Source organism: Monodelphis domestica, chromosome 3, assembly GCF_027887165.1.
Source record: "Monodelphis domestica isolate mMonDom1 chromosome 3, mMonDom1.pri, whole genome shotgun sequence".
Lineage (NCBI taxonomy): Eukaryota > Metazoa > Chordata > Mammalia > Didelphimorphia > Didelphidae > Monodelphis > Monodelphis domestica.
In genome coordinates this window covers 3,822,813-3,843,758 of record NC_077229.1, presented here as the reverse complement: position 1 = coordinate 3,843,758, position 20,946 = coordinate 3,822,813, and the positions used below count along the sequence as shown (strand labels likewise).

Genomic DNA, 20,946 nt, shown 5'->3' with positions numbered 1-20,946 from the left:
TGAAAAAATGTTTTTTGGTCTGGATTCATATTCCATCAATTCTTTCTCTGGAAACAGATGAAAATTTTTATTATAAATCCTTTGGGATTGTTTTGGATCATTGAATTGTTTAGAATAACTCAATTCATAGTTTTTATGCATACAATATTTGTCACAACATGCAGTGGTTCTCCTGGTGTTGCTAAATTCAGTCTGCATCACTTCTCAAGTCTTTCCAGGTTTTTCCCAGCTTCTCCTTCTCCTAATTAATTATAAAAAGTAGTATTCCATTATAATCATGTGCCACAATTTACTCAGTCATCTTCCAATTGATGATTCCTCTTATTTCCCAATTTGTCACTCCCAAAAGAGGAACTTTAAGAATTGGTTTTTTAAAAAATACATAGGGGGCAGCTGGGTACCTCAGTGGATTAAGAGTCAGCCCTAGAGATGGGAGGTCCTAGGTTCAAATCTGGCCTCAGCCACTTCCTAGCTGTGTGACCCTGGGCAAGTCACTTGACCCCCATTGCCTAGCCCTTACCACTCTTCTGCCTTGAAGCCAATACACAGTATTGACTCCAAGACGGAAGGTAAGGGTTTAAAAAAAAAATACATAAGTCTTTTTCCTTTTTTTTTTAAAATGCCCTTTAGACAAAGTTCAAAATTGTTCTTTCCAGAATGGTTGAATCAGTTCACAATTCCACTCAATTGTTCCTTAGTATCTCAGCTTTCCCATATCTCCTTCAACTTTTGTTACTTTCCTTTTCTGTCATAATAACCAATCTAATATTTGTGGGATGGTCCCTCAGGCTTATTATAATTTGTATTTCTCTTAATAGTGATCACCCTCCTCCTAAGAAAAACACATACAACTTGAGCACATTCATTAGGTTTTTCTGCACTATGAATCCTGATAGGAAGAGATGATCTGACTGAAAACCTTCCTATAGGGAAGCCATCTGCAACTAGTCTGTCCAAAAGACATTTTTTTCATACTGAACTCTGGCCTCTCCATTTCAATGTCTCTTTTCATTCATGACAACAATAAGATTTCTATTCAAAAGGAATTCTTGCTTGGGAATAAGAGATGATTGTTGCCTGAAGGCCTTGTCATATTTATTATGTTCCTAGTTTCTCTCTAGTGTGGCTCTCCTTATGTTAAATTATCTAAAAGTGGCAACTATAAGATCAATCTCTCTCATGAGGTTTCTCTGCAGTGAAGATTTTCTGACATGAAGCAACTGTGGAGCTTTATGTGAAAGCTTACCTGAATTAATGTCATTTATAAATTTTCTCTCCAATGTGGATGCTCTGATGCTTAGTAAAATGGTTCCTCTTTGTGAAAGTCTTTCCACATTGTTTACATTCATAATGTGTGGAGTGAAATCTCAGGGTTACCCCAAAGTCACTCAAATGAGCAGACAGAAGATTGGTTAAGATGCTTGCAGGACAATATGTGGTCTTTATTAGGGAAAGGGAAAAGATGGGGACACTGCTCTGAGTGGTCAATTCAACAGCAATGTCCAAGGATATAAATACAAACTCAAAATTTATAGGACATTAACACAATACTCCTACTTTTAATTGCCCACAACCTGTGTATGATACAATGTATGTGTATGTTAAGATTTTCTTTATTTTGTCCTTCCCTCCTTAAGTTTCCCAGCACTCTTGATCCCATGATAGCATTCCTTAAGTTTGCAATTTCTAAGTTGAGTCAGAATTTAGACATGGTCAAGCCCTTTTAGACTGAAACATTTAGGACAAGGAGTTAATATTGTAGCTATAAGTTTTAAAACATTTCCTATAGGAATCAAAATCTAACATCTTAATCCCTAATAATTTCTTAAAAGGGAGTTTGGGCCACATTAGAAAAGAGTGAATTGAAGGTGTATCTTTAAGTATGTATAAAAATGCTGCTTGGGGAGGGGGATTTCTCTACTCTCCATGAGAGATTAGTATCTCCCTTATGAAGGATGCCAAACTTTCACTAATTTTCTAAAGGAAGCTGCCAATGTAAGATTACTAATTAATGTATGCTGGAGAATAATGCATAAATTTATCCCATATAATAAAGTTTCTTTACAGTGTGGATTCCCTCACATTTAGCAAGAGATCTTCCATGTAAAAGTGTTTCCACAGTGTATAAATTGATAATGTTCCTCTCCAGTATGGATTCTCTGATGTTTAGCAAGAGATCCTCTCTCTGTAAAAGCCTTTCTACAGTGTTTATATGCATAAGGTTTCTCTTCACTGTGGATGCTCTGATGTTTAGCAAGTGTGAAAGCCTTTCCATGGTGTTTACATTCATAAAATTTCTCTCCACTGTGGATTCTCAGATGTACAGCAAAGGATCTCCTCTCTGTAAGTTTCCACATTGTTTATGTTCATAAAGTGTGACAAAAATTATAACACCAATGCAAAAACTCCAAGTTAAGTAGGTTTATTGAGAGATGTCCAAAACTCCCAATAAAGCCAGACCCTGGTCAAGATCAAGACCAGAGACCCTGAGTCATAGGAGATAGCCTTTTTTATGCCAAGAAACCTGATGAGACAGTGTCAGCAAATACAATAAACAAATGGGCAGTTCTTAATTAATTATGCAAGTTCTGATTAAGCTAGAAAGTGTAAAAAAATCACTATGGGTGGTAACATGATTATTATTATAGTTGACCTTTCCAAGGCCTCTACAATAAGGGGCTGGGGGCTAGTTGTTTTTCTGATGACAATTATGATGAAATGCTAGGAGTCTGGAGTTGGGTGCCTGTCTATCTTGTTATACAAAAATGAGTAGTCCTCCACCCTTTGTCTGACTATACTATTATATAAGATGGTGTGGGGGGCTCAATGGAAACTCTGGGGTTATAGCCTTAAGGTCAAGGTGTAAACAAGATTTGATACCACCCAGAACTGTATTTTTCTTATATGAAGCAAACTATATTAAACAATTAATGATTGTGTTATAGAAATATGCCTAAAAGTTAAAGTTAATACTATTATAATCATAAAAGGGGGCAGAGGGTTTTCACAAAGGTTTCTCTCCAGTATGGATTCTGTGGCAAAAATTTATTAGCAGAGATGCCAAAAAGTTAAAATCAAGTCTCCAAGTCCAAAAAAATAGGTTTATTGAGAGAGGACCAATCTCACATTAAAGCCTGCCTCTGGTCAAAACCAAAGGCCCCGAGCTCTATGAGTGGCCTCCTAATATGCCAAACTGATGCTAAAATTTACAGGGTTTTGACTGTCAAAAAAATCAGACATATAATTTACAGTATTTTGAAAAACATAACCTTAGCAATGTAAAAATAAGGGTCAGCAACTATAAAAGAAATATTTATAAAAACATTGCCTAAGCAAGTCAGCAACTGCAAACGGTCAGCAACTATAAAAATTATAGTATCATAAAATTATACTAGGCATATACATATGTCCTAAAACAGCGAAATAAGGGACTTCACCAGAGCTGATTAAGCAAGATGTAAATCTACAGAAGGTCACCAAAAATCATCAAGGTTGGTAACTAATATCTATTTTGGGGACTATTCTGCAACCAAGGTGGGCAGAAAAGTCCATACACTCAACTTTTGCTAACATTGATTAAATGTGTTATTCTTACATCTTGATCAAGACACTAACATTTGCTGTTTGAATCAGGTAATAGAGAGATTCTTAGAAAACAATGTTACAAGTTCAAGGAAAATACTAAGATCAATGACTAACTCTACTAAACCTATAATTTTAATGAAACCAAACCTTAGAAATGGTAAAACAATCATAAATTACAATAGGCGATTTCTCACAATTCTGATGTGTAGTGAGAGTCCTTTTGTGTGAAAACCTTTCCATGGTGTTTAGATTCATAAGGTTTCTCTCCAGTGTGCATTCTCTGATATCCAGCAAGATGGCTCCTCCAAGGGGAAAGCCTTTTGAAATTTTTTCATTCATAAGATTTCTCCCCAGTGTGGATTCTCTGATGTGTAGCAAGATAGCCCCTCTGTGTGAAAGTCTTTCCACAGTGTTTGCATTCATAAGGTTTCTCTCCATTGTGGATGATCTGATGTGCATTAAGAGAGTCCCTCCTTGTGAAAGCTTTTCCACAGTGTTCACATTTATAAGGTTTCTCTCCAGTGTGGATTCTCTGATGTTTGGCAAGATCACTCCTCTGAGTGAAAGCCTTTCCACAGTGTTTACATTCATAAGGTTTCTCTCCAGTGTGGATGCTCTGATGTGCAAAAAGAGAGAACTTCCAAGTAAAAGCCTTTCCACAGTATTTACATTCATAAGGTTTCTCTCCAGTGTGGATGCTCTGATGCTTAGCAAGAGATCCCCTCTCTGTAAAAGCCTTTCCACATTGTTTACAATCATAAGGTTTCTCTCCAGTGTGGACGCTCTGATGTGCAGCAAGATGGCTCCTCTGAGTGAAAGCCTTTCCACAGTGTTTGCATGTATAAGGTTTCTCTCCAGTGTGGATTCTCTGATGTGCAGCAAGATGACTCCTCGCTGTGAAAGCCTTTCCACATTCTTTACATTCATAAGGTTTTTCTCCAGTGTGGATTCTCTGATGTGCATTAAGAGAGTCCCTCCTTGTGAAAGCCTTTTCACAGTGTTTACATTCATAAGGTTTCTCTCCAGTGTGGATTCTCTGATGTTTGGCAAGATCACTCCTCTGAGTGAAAGCCTTTCCACAGTGTTTACAATCATAAGGTTTCTCTCCAGTGTGGAAGCTCTCATGTGCAGCAAGAGAGACCTTCCATGTAAAAGTCTTTCCACAGTGTTTACATTCATAAGGTTTCTCTCCACTGTGGATTGAATGATGTTTAGCAAAATCGTTATTCTGTGTGAAAGCCTTTCCACACTGTTTACATTCATAAGATTTCTCTCCAAAGTGGATTATTTGATATGCAGCAAGCTCAGAGTTTTGAATGAAAGGTCTCTCACCTTTGTCACTTACAGAAACCATCTCTACATGTTTACTTTTTGGATGTCTAATGAGCTCTAAACTCCTGCCAAAGGCCATTCCCCCTAGGTTACCTTGATATATGGGCATTTCAGGAGGCATCTCATGTGACTGAACAAGCCCTACTTCTTCAGGAAAGCATTTCCTATATTTGGTATCCTGAAAACAGTCATTTCCTGAGGTCAATTTCCTACAATGATTTAGGACTGAATATTGGCTGAATTTCTCTGCAGTTTCATCAAATTCACAGTCACTCTTTGGATTTTTATTTACATTGATAGCAGAGTCACAGATTTCTCTCAAAATGAAGTCATGGGGACCCTCATTCATGCATCTTTGGGAGTTAGATCCTTCCACAAAAAGGCTCAGCTTTGTAGTCATCTCCTTCACTTCAAAATTAGTCTCTGCCTCTGAAGGAAACAAATAATGCTATAAACACAGAAGGAAGGAAGACATATACACACAGAGCAATATAAGTTCTTTCCTCTTATGGCAGAAAGCAAACTGATTTTTATTCTATTTCTCCAGTGAAAAAGGAGTTTTCAAACTTAAACAAGCAGAACTAGTCTTTGGATACACCATTTGGTCATATCAGCAAAATGGAGGATTTTAAAGACTTTCACATACAATAACAATGAAACCTTACAACAGGTTTGTGACACAGGCAGGCCCAAGATACTCATATTTTACAACTCATGTCATGAGTAAAGAATGGAAGAATAACCTGACCAACCTCCTTGCTGACTGACTACAACTCAAACCCTGTGCATGAGTATGCTTTGTCTGCAGTATTAGACATCTTTTCTCAATTAGTCTTTCTATCTTTCTTAAAAAGTCACTTGTTCATTATTCTTATAATTTGTGAATCTGAGGGAATCTTCCAGATACTCTACTCTGATTGTTTGGATATACTATCACATGGTCATTCCTGGTAATTTTATAAGCTAAAAAGAAAAACAACTTTACTCTTTTTAACTCTCATGTAATAATTTTCAAAGTGGAATAGGTTTTCTTTTCTTCCTCTATACATGCAAAGATATTATGCTATTTAATGAAGATTTGCTAACTATTTGTCTTATTTTACAAGCTACACATATTATGTTTCATGCCATATACTAACTGTATCATTCATCTCTCAGGAAATGAATAGCATGTTTCAGCATTGGTCTTCCAGCTCCCAAGTCTAGCAATCCTGGCACCACAACAGATAAAAAGTTTTTTGAGATAATAGCCTTTATATACCTCCTTTCAACCCCACCCCCTCACCTGAGCAGGACCTCCTTGGGTCTTTTTGCTCTAGCAACCATGGTGATTCCCCTTGCTGAAAACAGGAAATCAAATTTTCTCTAGGAACTGGAAGTCCTAGGCATAAGAAAGAATAAAGGGATCAGGGGGGGAGAAATAAAATATAGTCTTCTTAAAGAAAAGGGGGCATGCAAGTAAGGCCTACAGAATGGCTTCTATTGTATTCACTGTTGGGCCATTTGCAGTAGGGCAGAGATCATGGAAACCATTTGTAATCAGAAAAGTCCATCTTTATCTACCTTTTGAAATAGGTACATTCCACAACCTCCATTATTGAAAAATTAAAGGTAGCTGGTAGTGAAAGGATGAGAAATCAGAACTTGGAGCTAGAAAAGCAAATTTAATCTAGCCTCAGAGAGATGGTAAGTAGACGCCCCTGGACAAGTTATTTAACCTGTTTGCTTCAGGTGCCTCAGCTATGAATTAAGACTATCAAACTCACAGGAATGTTGTGAAATTAATAATAATTATGAACTCTTTTACCCACTAGAGGGCATAGAGCAGGTATTTTGAAATGCTTATTCCCTTCCTTTCCATTCCTATTATCTAACTTGGGATTTGAGGGAAGAATGAAGGAGGAATAAGGACAAACTTTTTAGACTAGGCAGAGTTAGAGGCTATGAGCTAGTTTTATACTTCTTGTTAAAAACTTTATTTCCATATTGTTATGGAAATAACAATCCCCTTACTTTTACTCTCTAGATGTCTACTTCTGTTTTGCATAAAGAACATATCATAGGATTCAGATTTTTAATCCACTCTGCTATCTGTTTCCATTTTATGGGTTGGAACAAATAACTGGCTTGGAATAAAGATATTCCCCTAATGGCAGATTCAGAGTTTACAGAGGAAATGGTCCTTACCCACAGAGAGTAGATTCTGCACATTCTCCAGCATGACCTCCAGGTACAATGCTTTCTGAGAATGGTCCAATAAGCACCACTCCTCCTGGGTGAAGTCCACGGCCACATCCTTGAATGCCATTGACCCCTAAAGCAGCAAAATTCACAAAATTTAGAGCTGAACCTTCAGATTTCATCTAGCACAACCCTCATCAACTGACTAGAGGAAACTGAAGCACACAAGAGATTTACCCAAACTCCTAACCTTGAAGAGTGTCAGAGCCAGCCATTCAGAGTCCAGTGGAATATTGAAAAAAGCATTTTGTATCTGAAGTGAGAATCATGTTGTGAAGAGTAAAACCTGGAGAAATATCTTATTCTGAAACGCTTTCCCCTATGGAATCACAGAGATGGGAAATGTTCTCTGAGTGAAGTATGAGAGGGAAGAGAAAAAGAGAAGGTGATTTGAAATTACTCATTAGAAGTGTCAAGAGTTGATCTGATAAGGACATATTTTGAAGAATTTCTGAGAAGGTAGCATGTACTCTATATTGTAGGGGTAAAATGTTACCAGTGATCAATGAGGAAAAAAACAAAGAAAAAGGAATTCTCTACCTAATTTCCTAAAAGGCAGAAATATTTTTTTTCTAGATGAAAGCATAAAGAATATTTGAGAGTTATATGGGATGAGAATGATTCTAAGTGAAGAAGTGCAGTGTCTTGTTAAATTGAGAGTTTGGGGAACCACTAGGTATGATGTATCATAGCCAAAACATTCTGACTTTGCTTTATTACAAATGTCATTTGTTATTGGAATATGTTCAAACATTTTATATTTAGTTACACAGAAAGAAGAGTAAGTATGATGAGGAAAAGAAGGGGTATTCCTCTTTTAAAGATATAATATTCTGAGGGGGAGGAGTCAAGATGATGGCTTAGAAGCAGCAAAAGTCAATTCCTCTGTGAAAACCCTTCGACACCAATCAAAAACAAAGTGCTTAAAGGGTGACAGAAAACCAAATCTAAGAAGAAGAGAGCTATGGGACTCTCCTGCTCGATTCAATTGAAAAGGTACACAGAGAAGATTGAATTCTCAGGTTTAAGGAAAAGAGAGAAGGTCCCAGGGCCCTTCCCCCATCTTCTGAGGTGAGACTTGGGTGGTCAGTGAGATCTCAGGGCTAGGACTCCAAAGTTCATGGCTCTGACCATAGTTTGCAAGGAGGTGGATGAAGGAGAGAAACAGAAGAGGGCAGACTGGTCACAGCATTCAACCACCACACCTCCATCTTGGGCCTCTGCCTTTGGAAATTTTGACCTCAGGGCACATTTAGCTCTGCATATCAGCTCAATTGGCATAATCCAGTTTATCAATAGTGCAGAGAAGAACCTTCCAGAGGACAGAGGGGCCTAGTCTCACAGAGTTGGCAGAAAACCAGAGGAGCAAAGGTGCAGGGTGGACAGAGAGCCAGGCTCAGCAGCAGGACAGAGCCATGAGTTTCTATTGTTCAACCCAATCTGAAAGGTATGCAGATAAAGTTGAATTCTTGGGTTTAAGGCAAAGATCCAACACCCCTCCCCCACCTACTGCTCTAAGACCAGTGGTAGGAATTCAGCTGACTGGGATCTCAGGGTGAAGGCTGCAGCTGCGGTGAAGTACCTTGGTACCATCACAGGAAGCTCAGGGCTCTGACCAGACAGTGACAGGGAGGTGGCTGGCAGAAAGGAATAGAGAGGAAGACCAAGGGTAACTTACTTCAGCCTCCACACCTTCACTTTCATCTTCAGCCTCTGCCAGCATCTGGGGAAGATCTGGCCTCAGGATACACTGCTATAACCAGCTAGCTCTATCAGCCTAATCCAGTTAATCAGTTGAGCAAAGAAACCTCTTCAGGGCAGAAAAGCCCAAACTCACAGATCCAGCAAATAAACAGAGAAGCAAGAATAGATCCAATAAGGAAGGGGAAAGAAGGAAAAAATATGAAAAACAAAAAAGAAATTACAATTGACAGCTTCTATTCAGGTAATGAACAAAGAACAAATGGAACAGAGGAGGGCCAAAGAACACTAAGAAAAAACGCAGGAACTCCAGTGAATTGGACCCAAGCTCTAGAAGAACTCAAAACGCAATTCAAAAAAGCAATTAAGAGAGGTTGAAGAAAATTTGGAAAATAATTTGAAAAGTAAACTAGGTCATCTGGAAACAAAGGCACATAAACTAAAACAACAAAATGGTGTCTTAATAGTCACAACTGACCATCTTGAAAACAAGGCAAAGATAAAAGATAAAAACAATGACCTACAAAGAAAAATAGATCTAAAGGATAAAAGGTTAAAAATGTCAGGGATGAAATTCAGTCTTTAAAAATGAGAATCAAGCAATTAGAAGTGAATGACTTCACAAGGCAACAAGAATCTATAAAACAAAATCAAAATGAAAAAATTGAGGAAAATAAGAAACACCTCACTGATAAAACAAAAGACCTTGAAAATAGATCAAGGAGAGACAATTTTAGAATTACTGGACTATCAGAAAAACATGACCAAAGAAAAAGCCTGGACTTCATTCTACAGGAAATTATCCAAGAAAACTGCCCTGATATTCTTGAACAAGAGGGTAAAGGAGAGATCGAAAGAATCCACAAATCACCTCCTGCATTAAATCCCCAATTGACAACACTTAGGAATATTATAGCCAAGTTCAAGAACTTCCAGACCAAGAAAAGATATTACAATCTGCTAAAAAGAAACAATTCAGATATCATGGAGCCACAGTCAGCATTACACAGGACCTGGCTGCATCCACACTAAAGGACAGGAAGGCATGGAATATAATATTCTGGAAAGTAAGGAAACTGGGTCTACAACCAATAATCAAGTAAAATTTGACTATATTCTTGCAGGGGTAAGTATGGTCATTTAATAAAATAGAAGCTTTCTAAGCATTTCTGAAAAAAAAAAAGACTGGACTTAAACAGAAAATTTGATGCCCAAATATAGAACTCAAGAGAACCACCAAAAGGTAATTAAGAAAGGGAGAAAAAACATTTAAGGGGCCAAATAAGTTCAAATGATTTGTATTCCCATATGGAAAGATATTGCTAACTCTTAAAAATTGTTATCATCCTCAGAGTAGCTAGAAGAAGTATACCTAGAGGTTAAAATGATAAATTGTAGAGGATGATATGTCAAAAAAAAATATGAAAAACTAGGGGTTTTTCATGGGAGTTCACAGGGGTTTATCATCAAAGAAGATAATATTAAGAGAAATGGGAAGAGAGATAAAATGGAGTAAATATATATTTCATAAAGAAGTACATGGGGAAGGGAGAAAGACCAATACAATGGTAGGTAGGAAGAGGTTGTCAACAAGTAATACTAAAATCTTATGCTCACTGGAATTGGCTCAGAAAGGGAAGAATAGTCAGATCCATTGGGGAAGAGAATTGTCTTTTGCCCTATAGAGAAGTAGAAGGGTTGTAAAAAGGCTGATGGAAAGGGGAGCAATACAAGGGAGGGAGAGATTGGGGGGGTCATTTAAAAGGCACTGAGGGGAATAGTAAGGGAGAGGGAGTAACATTAAGGAGGGGGAAAGGGGGAGACTGACTAAAAGCAAGAATTTGAAGGGGAGGGTAAGAAGGAAAAGAGAAAAAACAGAATCAAAATAGGAAGTCAAAATGGAGGGGAATACACAGAAAGAAATCATAACTGGGAATGGGAATGGAATGAACTTACCCATAAAAAGGAAGCAGATAGCAGAATTGATTAAAGACCAGAATCCAACCATATGTTGTCTACAAGAAATATACTTGAGGCAGGTAGACATACACAGAATAAAGGAAAGAGGGTGGAGCAGAATTTACTGGACTGCAACTGAGACCAAGAACACAGGAGTAGCAATCATGATCTCAGACAAAGCTAAAGCAAAAACAGATCTCATTAAAAGAGATAAGGAAGGTACTTACATCGTGATGAAAGCCAGTATAAATAATGAAGAAATATCAGTATTCAACATATGTGCACCAAATGGCATAGCATTCAGATTTCTAAAGAAGAAATTAAAGGAGCTTAAGGAGGAAATAGATAGTAGAACTATTTTGCCCAACTATATGACAACAAATATGACAATCTAGGTGAAGTGGGTAAATATTTACAAATATAAACTGCCTAGATTAACAAAATAGGAAATAGGATACTTAATCCCATCTCATAAAAAGAAATTGAAAAAACTATCAAGGAACTCCTTAAGAAAAAATTCTCAGGGCCTGATGCATTCACAAGTGAATTCTATCAAACACTTAAAGAACAACTAATTCCAATACTATATGAACTATTTGACATAATAAGCAAAGAAGGAGTTTTGCCAAATTCCTTTTATGACACAAATATGGTACTGATTCCAAAGTTAGGGAGACCAAAAACAGAGAAAGAAAACTATAGACCAATCTCCTTAATGAACATAGATACAAAAAAATCTTAAAAATGGAATCCTAGCAGAAAGACTGCAGCAAGTTATCACAAGAATTATTCACTATGACCAGATGGGATTTATACCCGGAATGCAAGGATGGTTTACTATTAGGAAAACCATACATATAATTGATCACATATCAATAACTGAAGCAACAGAAATCACATGATTATCTCAACAGATGCAGAAAAACCCTTCGACAAAATACAACACCTATTCTTTCTTTTTAAACATTATTTTATTTGGTCATTTCCAAACATTATTCATTGGAAACACAGATCATTTTCTTTTCCTTCCCCTCCTCCCACCACCTCTCCCATAGCTAATGCATGATTCCACTGGGTGTTACATGTGTTCTTGATTCGAACCCATTTCCGTGTTGTTGGTATTTGCATTACAGTGTTCATTTAGAGTCTCTCCTCAGTCATATCCCCTCCACCCTGTAGTCAAGCAATTACTTTTCCTCGGCAACACCCATTCTTATTGAAAACACTAGGAAGTATAGGAATAGAAGGGCCATTCTTCGAAATAATAAACAATATACATATATATATATTTAAAAGCATCAGCAAGCATTATCTGCAATGAGGATAAGTTAGAAGTCTTCCCAATAAGATCAGGAGTGAAGCAAGCATGCCCATTATCAGCACTATTATTTAATATTGTACTAGAAATGCTACTGGTAGCAATTAGAAAAGAAAAAGAAATTGAAGGGATTAAAGTAGGCAACTAAACTATCACTCTTTACAGATGATATGATGGTATATTTAAAAAACTCAGAAAATAAACTAAAAGAATAGTGAAAATAATTACAAACTTTAGCAAAGTTGCAGGGTACCAAATAAACCCACATAAATCATCAGCATTTCTATGTATTTCCAACACATCTCATCAGCAAGAATTAGAAAGAGAAATTCCATTTAAAATTGCCCTACTCAATATAAAATACTTAGGAAACTATCTGCCAAGAAAAACACAGGAATTATATGAACACAACTACAAAACACTCTCCACACAATTTAAACCAGATCTAAACAATTGAAAAAACATTAATTGCTCCTAGGTAGGATGAGCTAATATAATAAAAATGACAATCCTACCCAAATTAATCTACTTATTTAGTGCCATACCTATCAAAAAAAACCTTTTTATGGAATTAGAAAAAATTATAACAAAGTTCAGCTGGAAGAACAGAGATTATTAAGGTAAATAATGAAAAAAATATGAAGGTTGGGGGACTAGCAGTACCAGATTTTAAACTGTACTATAAAGCACTGATCATCAAAACAATATGGTACTGGCTAAGAGATAGAAGGGTGCACCAATAGAATAGATTAGGGGTAAATGACCTCAGCAAGCTAGTGTTTGATAAACCCAAAGACCCTGGCTTTTGGCACAAGAATTTACTATTTGACAAAAACTGCTGTAAAAATTGGAAAACAGTATGGGAAAAATTGGGTTTAGATCAACATCTTATACCCTATACCAAGATAAATTCAAAATAGGCAAAAGATCTAAATATAAAGAGGGAAATCATAAATAAATTAGGTGAACATAGATTAGTATACCTGTCAGATCTGTGGGAAAGAAAGACATTTAAAACCAAGCAAGAGATATAGAACATTGCAACCAAAATTAGAAGGAAAGCAACAAACTGGGAGAACATTTTTATAACAAAACTCTCTGAAAAAGATTTAATTTTCCAAATACATAAGGAACTAAGTCAAATTGACAAAAAATCAAGTCATTCCTCAAACAACAAATGGTCAAGGGACATGAATAGGCAGTTTTCACATGATGAAATCAAAACTATCAATAAGCACATGAAAAAGTGTTCTAAATCCCTCCTGATGATAAAAATGCAAATTAAAACATCTCATTAGCCAAAATATAAGAATAATAAAAGCAATAACAACAACAGCATCTGTTGGCCATGTTAAAAAAACTAGAAACAAGGGATATATATAAAATTAAATTGAAACTAATCAGATGGTTAGGACAGAAATGCTTAATTTCTCAATTTATAAATGGCATTTATTTCAAAATTAGAATGTGTATGTGTGTTTTGAAGTAACATCTTAGTTCTTAATTGTGCTAAACTTAGAAAATTTCCAGATTCTAAATATGAAATCCAGATTCTATATTTGCAAATTGTATATTATATTTTATAGGAATAGATATGGTGTGTATTGCTATTAATATACAAGTTTCAATCGTGCCATGTAATAAACAGATTTGATAAGTATTAGGTATATAATTATATTTGTAAAATGATTCTTTTAAAGAGTTCTGCTTCTAAATTTTTTTTGTACAAATTATTTTAACTTATGGCTTAATTGGATATAATTTGACTAACTAATTTGATATTGACCTCATAGATAAAACACTGATGCTCTTTGTTGCTTCAAAACACAAGAACAATTGTTCGATCTTATTAGCCGTAAAACATTTACACCTTTTAAAGTCAACAATTCTGTTTACTCAGTTAGTGGAAATGGGCTATATGATTTTTTTCAAAACTCTCTTCACTTCTCTCATTTTTATATACTTAAAATTATTCTCCAAGGAACCTGGATTAAAATCCCTTATTAAAACAGCCCCTGCCATTTCTTTCCTATTCAGATCCAACATTCCTTATACTGCCCATCAATCTAAATAGTCTGTAGCCAGTCCAAGTATCACTTTCATTGCAAATCAATAACCCCAAAGATCGCAGGTTTAAAAAAATATGATCCCATTTAAAAATGAGTTCTTTACACGTTGCTTTATTCAATGTATGCCAAACATGACTTCAGCCCATAGTACAAATCGATAAACTGAGATAAATTCTTATCGTTAAATAAAATCCCTGCTATATGCCATTTGTATCAGTGACCCTAATGTTTACTTTCAACCACTACAATCACTTTCTTATTCTAAAAGTTTATATTTAACAGTATTCTAAACGAGTTCATAGAGGTTACATCTCAAGTTTACAGACTTGAACTCTCTCCTCTTTTAATGTCAGTATTCTAAAGAAGGAAAAGAACTTGTAACCACTTGCTTGAATGGGATGAAATTGTGCCTTATCCCCCAGCAGACATTCATCAGTCTTAGTCATTCTAGATTGGCAACTTCCTATAGAAAGAAAATCAGCGAGAGTTTGGTGCCCTTCAGAAGGGAGATGCCCATGTCTCCTTAGGAAGAGCAGAGGAATTCCCTTCCCCAAACAGACAGCTTTAGCTACGCAGATATTCATAAAATACACAAATATACCCCTTTAATACTCTTCTCTAATGTGGCCAAGTCCCAGCTCTTGCCTCCCCACGGAACACCGTCGCATGTCCCCGGGAAATGTCCTAAAAACAAGTTTGGATCCTGACAACGTGTCCTAAAAGACCTGGGACGTGTCTAAATTCTGATTCAATCTGGACGCTGCCAACTTAAGGGATGCTCCCATCGAGGACAGAACAAGAAAGACGAGATAAGTTCGGTCTTCCATCCTTACAAATGGACCTCGTGTGAAAGCCCCAGACACAGTGGCTCCCGGCCTCTCCCCTGTCCTAAAGGCCTCTATTGATGTCTTCTGCCGGCTCGTCAAAGTGATTCAAGGGGTACAAGCACCCCCCCACTCCACTCCTCGTGCTGTTTGAGATTAGAGCGTTGAACAAATGCATTCGATCAAGCAGTTAGAAACAGGACGGCCTCTCCTCTGGTTTCCTGGCTAAAGGCAATGGCTTGTGGAGCTCAAAGCAACTTTCCTCCCAGAGTCAACCCTGATGCACCTCTGATGGTGTAAAGATTAAAATTTAGGGGAGACGGGGAGACTGAGGCATCTGAAGCAGGTAGAAATTAGTTTCTCTCTGCAAGAAGTATTATATTTTTTTAGAGGTTTATTAAAGGTTAAAGATTAAAGAATATACAAGTAAGAAACATGTGCCTAGGCCAGAGGCCTAGACAAAATAACCTCACATCACGCAAGAGACAAGCCTGCTCCAAAAAGGAAGTCCAAAAAGAGCTGAGAGACCCTCAAAAGCCTTTGAATCAGCTTAAATACCTTCTCGATCTTGGCCCAGGTGAGATTACAAGGCATTCTGGGGAAGTGTAGCAAAGGCTCATGGGGATTGTAGTCCTGTATTCGAGTCTATTTTTTTACATTTCCCCATGTTATCATTTTTGGAAAAATTAATTTTTCCCCAAAAGGATCATAAAAACATAATAAACTTAAAAGATTACAATAGTGTGAGGATAAGATAAAAAAGAATAAAACCAATAATTGCTGAACACATTGACAAAAAGCCGTTAGGGGGCAGTCCCCTTTGGCATAAAAGTATACATACAAATAAATGTTCAATCAACCATACCCAAAGTTCAATTTTGTGCAACTTGTGGTCTGGAGGCTTCTTCATGATGGCTTCTCCAACAGTTCAGTTCTGAATTCAGGGAAGTAGCATCTTTTACCTAAAATTCTTCTCAAAAGGAATTTAAACTTTGCAATTTAAATAATGATATTTTTTTACATTCCCCCGTGTTGTGGGTGATTGAAAGATTCAGAATCACTTAGGGATGCATGGCTGAGGTATGAGGTATATGAATCAATTGGCAAGAGATATTAAAAAGACATCAGAAAATCCAAAAGAAAAGAAAAAACTCTGGATGAAAATATAGACTATCGAAGTCTTATGTGTAAAATTCCAAGTAAAAATAAATAAACAAATAAACAAATAAATAAATAAATAACAGGTCCTTCAATCAGGGCCCAATCAAAATGATCTAAGCAATGATGCATTTACCCAGTCAGTGCCAGGACTACAGAAAGTTTGCCACACTATGATAGGCAGAAAAGGGACCAGATTATAGAAGCCAAGTAGGAGCCAAGTTTGGGGATACTCGTCTGTGAGTATCCTCAGGCTGAGTGTGGACACAAGGAAAGCCTATGTCTAGCAATGATAAACACAGTAACCTCGAGTCTTCACACTAGGTTCAAGACCTTTGTATTGGCCTAGAAGTGCATCAATCCATCCTGGATTGGCCTTTCTTTGGCTCTGTGAAATGGCTCTTGTGTGTAGCTCTTCTCCTGGAATCAGACAGAATCATTAAGCAAAGTCCCATAATTTATTAAATAATTAGTGGCATCGTTTTTATAGTCACAAGCTTTTTGGGCATGCTCTGACAATGGGCAGACAGGGCCAGATGTGACCAGACATGGCGCCCAACCAGGCACAAGCCGTTTCCCGCAGACCCACCTGCGCACCACTAAAGACCACGGGGAGATTCCTAGAGCCGATGCAGCGCTGGATGATCCAGCAATCTCCAGGCCTTGTCAGTTCTGAGGGGAGCAGCCTGCCGAGGGGCATTTGTTGGTACCCCACTGAGGGCTCTTTTGGAAGAGATTCCACAAAACAACTCCTTCTGTGGGAGGAATCACAGCTCAGGTGTGTGTCCTCTTCTGGGGAAGCTGAAGGCCCTGCAGGAGGGAGCCGGGCTCCCTGGGAATGGCGGGGGACTCACTGGCCTGAGGAGATCCAGGAAACAAGCTCGGCCCGTCCAGGGGCCCTTTGAGCCTGGGAAGATTCATGCCAGCTCCGGGCTCCCCGAGGACTGTGGCCCAGAGAGCCTCCTGTGGCCTCCGCAGTCAGAGAGCTCTGGAGGATTCAGTCCATTTTCTCCTCTTAGCCTCGTGCTGAACTCAGGACATGGGATCAAAGGTTCCAACCTCTGACCAAACCCCAATGCCTGTTTGCTGTGTCCTCTGTGCCTTCCAGCCTGGTAATGACTCTGCTAAGGGTCTGTCAGACCCCCAGGAAACACCTGCCCCACGTCTGGGGGGGATCTTGGCTCGTGGAGGGCTGGGGGCCACCTGCAGCTTCCACTGACCACAACTAGTTTGGATCTTCAGCCCAGAGACGTCTCCGATCCCCACAATGTTAAGTGCAGGATCCCACCAGGGCGGGCAGAGCCAGGGGTCCCCCGGGTCAGATGGCCGCCCTGGCGCTGACGGGCCTTCAGGAACCAGAAGTGCTCTTTGATCCACCTTCCTGCCAGGCTCCTGCCTCACTCCCTCCCCAGCTCCCACCAGGGCCTGCTCTCCTCCCTGGGGCCGCTCTCCTCAGCCAGCCCAGCCTTTTCCCAGCTGGGCCTCACCTGATCTCCCCCAAACTCCTTCCGAAGCCCCCCTGGCAGGTCTGACTGATATCCCCGAGCCTGGAGGGCAGGAGCAGAGCCTGTCCTGGGCCATCCTGCTGAGGGAGGGGATGGGGGGGGGGGGGGACTGGCAGCGCCTGGGCCTGACTGGTGGAACCTGGGGGGCTCATCCTGGTAGGGGCTCCCAAGGCTGGGAAACCCCAGAACACGGTGGATGGGGGGCAGCCAGGGCAGCCCCTGGAGCTCCCCCTGAGCACAAGCAGTGACGGCGCCCCTGGAGGCCTGGCAGAGACCCAGCTCTGAGTTCTGCGGGATCCCAGCCTGGCCCGGGGAGGGGCTGCACTCACCTGGGAGGGGGGCCTCGGGGTCCCGGGGGCCATTCCTCTGGCTGCGGGCTCTCTGTGGGACCACCCTGGGGTCCTTCAGGGGGTGGCAGCCCCGAGGGGGGGAGACTTCCTCTGGGGGCGCCTGGGGGGGAAGGAGAGAGGGGGAGGGTCAGAGGGGCTCCCAGGCCCTTCCCTGGGCTCAGGGCACTCTCCCCGACAGGGGGGCACAGGGAGCCTCAGGCTGGGAAGGGTCCTGAACTGGCCAGGCAGAAGCCTCCCCTCCCCCTCTGCTGCCATCTTTGGCTTCATTCCATTCAGAAACTGCACTGGGTGGATGGAGGGAGGGGGGAGGGGAGACGGGCACCAGGTGGGGGAGGGGGAGAGCGAGCTGGCATTTCCTCAGACCGAGATCAGGCTCCTCTTATGGCACGTGGGTCGGGCACTCCCCACCCTGCTGCCCCCTGACCAGGCTCACGTGGGCTGCTTCTCCCCTGGGTCTGTTCGGACTTGGACGTCCCCCATCCTGTGACTGCACCCCTCCCCCAGCTGCCTCCAGGCTCCGGGGCTGGTGGCCCCTTCTCTGTCCTGGGGGAGGAAAAAGCCCCGCCGTGGCTCCGGGTCCAGACTGAGCCGCCCCGGCCTGAACCGGGCCCTTCCGGGTTTATCCCTTTATTGGCCTTTAAAGTGAGGGGCAGCCCCTCCCCCACCACAAATATTTACTCGGGGGTCCTGGGCTCCGGCCCAGCCTCTCTTGTTGCACATGCGCACACGCCCCAACCAGTTCAAAAACCCGGAAGTGGTCCACCCGCGCCTTTTCCAGCCCCAGGACTTGGGGGCAGAAAGTCTCCGAGTAGGACGCTCCCACCTCCACACCCATCCATTGAATCCCTCCCCTCCCCCTCTCACCCAACAAAGATCCAAGAAGCAGAAACTCTACTCAGTTCCAGGAGCCGAGACTGCCCACAGGAGGTTCCCAGCATGCCCTGAGACTGCCTCAGTGGGGAGGAGCCAAGACTAGGGAGGAGTCAGGAAACATAATTCTGGGAAATGGAGTCCTGCCGGGGTTTAGAGGCTTGGTGGGGGAAGGGTATAAAGGAATTGTTCCCCACCCTGGGGGGCTGCGGCCTTCTCCCCCTCCCCCCACTTCCCCTTCCTGCCCTGCCAGCTTCTTCCTTAGACTGGAAGCTGCCTCAGGATGGGGTGACTGACTGACTGAGCAGTCCATGGATCTCTGCTCCCCAGAGCCTGTGGAGGTGGCTCTTGGATCCCCCCTTCTGACACAAAAGGAAACTGAGGCAGAGGGCAGAAGCTGACAGCCCAGGCCCAGGCCCCACCTCTCAGGTTCCCCTCCTCCGGGGCTCCCTCTGAACATCCTGCTGCTCCTTCTACTTTGAGGGGACCCCAGGGACTCCCCAAAGGAGGGGCCAACCCCATCCCCAGGTAGAAGAATCAGGTGACTCAGGGGCTGCCCTCCTGCCTGGAACCCCAAGATCTGGGCTCAAACATGGCCTCAGACACTGCCCAGAGGGGGGAGCCTAGCCAAGGCCCTTCCCAAGTCTTTACCTCACTTTTCCCCACTGTGGAATTGAGAGAATCAGAGCCTGAGCCCAGGGCTGTGGGGAAGGTGGTCCAGAGAGGGTCTGGAGGGAAACAGAGCTGCTTCCTCGGGGTCTCCTGGGCTTCTGGACCAGCTGGGGAGGGTCTCCCTCAGCACCTCCCCCAGTCCACAAGGCCCAGAGACCCTTCAGAGGGCTGGGGGAGGCCCAGGAACCCCCTCCTGCCCTTTGGGAGGCCACAGAAGGCAGCAGCAGCCCCTGAGCCCAGGCTCTGAGCCCTGATGGACAGAGGACAGTCTGGGGGTGTCTGTGTGTCTGTCTGCAGGGCTGCTGGGCTCAGGCTGTTCAGGTCTGGCTGCCTCTTCCCCCCCTTTGGGGCTTTCTGGCAGAGGCTGGGCTGGGCTGCTTTCCCTCTCCTCCTGCAGCCCGTTGGGCAGGGGAGGAAACTGATTCCAGGCCCTGAGCTCTAGCAGGCCCTGAGGGGCTAAAGGCCCTGGAAGGGCTTCTCTCCCTGGAGGATTCTTCCCTTGCTGGCCTCAGGCCTGGGGCTGCTGCTCTGAATTCCTCTCTGCTGTCTCTGGGGCTCCGGAGGGGAGAACACACAGTCCTGGGCTGGGCATGGCCTGCCCTCCCCTGGGATGGGGGTGTTGGGGGCCCCCCAGGCCCTTCCCTGGTCTTCAGACTCCCCATTCTGGGCCAGGCCTCCCAGGGCAGGGGGCCACCCCCAGCAGGGGCTTCCTGGCCTCCCCTTCTCCTCCCTGTCCCTCCCCAGCACAAGCCCTGCCTTCTCCCAGCTCTCCCCTGTGTTGTTCCCCTTCTGTGTCACAGTCAGGGCTGAGTCTGGACTCCAGAAGACTCAGAAGGGCTCCCAAGTGTCCCAGGACACATTCGCACCCAGAACCTCTGCTCTCCAGGCAGGCTCTGTCCTTGGGACCATCTGGCTGCCCTGGACTCCGCTTCTTCCCAGAGCTTTTCCCCACATCCCTCCTGGTGCTTCCAGGCATTCCCCGCCCTGCTGCCCCCCCCCCCCAGGCGGGGGTCCTGTCCTCCCTGCAGGCCCCCAACTTACCTCTCCTCCAGCCTGTAGCAGACCGCTTCCTGGCTATGGGCAAGGGGAAAACAGTATGTGCAGATGCTCAGTCTTGAACATGCTCAGTCTTGCACATGGCTGGGAAAGCCTCTGACCCTCGACCCCAGCTTCTCCCAGGTTAGGCGGGAAAACAGGTTTCTTTGTTCTCCCCTGGTTAAGAGAAACCACACCTATGCCTTGTCATTGACCAATGAGGGTCATCCCTATGTACTGTGTATATTTGCATATCAAAAACTATATCTAGCCCAGCAGGCTCCGCCTTCTCTCTCTCTGCCCTCTGCTCTCTGCTCCTCCTTCTCT

General features: G+C 42.1%; 1 protein-coding gene across 7 annotated transcripts; it reads right to left on the bottom strand.

The window, feature by feature from the left end:
- Positions 1–1,412: 1,412 nt before the first annotated feature.
- LOC100618020 (zinc finger protein OZF-like) lies at positions 1,413–20,946 on the bottom strand. Of its 7 annotated transcripts, none has more exons than XM_056820284.1 (5): positions 20,626–20,946; positions 18,022–18,142; positions 7,105–7,231; positions 6,203–6,298; positions 1,413–5,346 (listed from the first exon to the last, which is right to left on the bottom strand). In XM_056820284.1, exons 2-5 carry the CDS (start codon positions 18,052–18,054, stop codon positions 3,917–3,919), a joined length of 1,686 nt encoding a protein of 561 aa, XP_056676262.1. In that variant the 5' UTR covers positions 18,055–18,142; positions 20,626–20,946; the 3' UTR covers positions 1,413–3,916. The 7 variants fall into 7 exon arrangements, with proteins under 7 accessions (XP_056676262.1, XP_056676264.1, XP_007490246.1 ...); XM_056820286.1 differs by lacking the exon at positions 20,626–20,946 and adding an exon at positions 18,907–20,569 and having other exon boundaries at positions 7,105–17,533; XM_007490184.2 differs by lacking the exon at positions 20,626–20,946 and adding an exon at positions 18,907–20,569.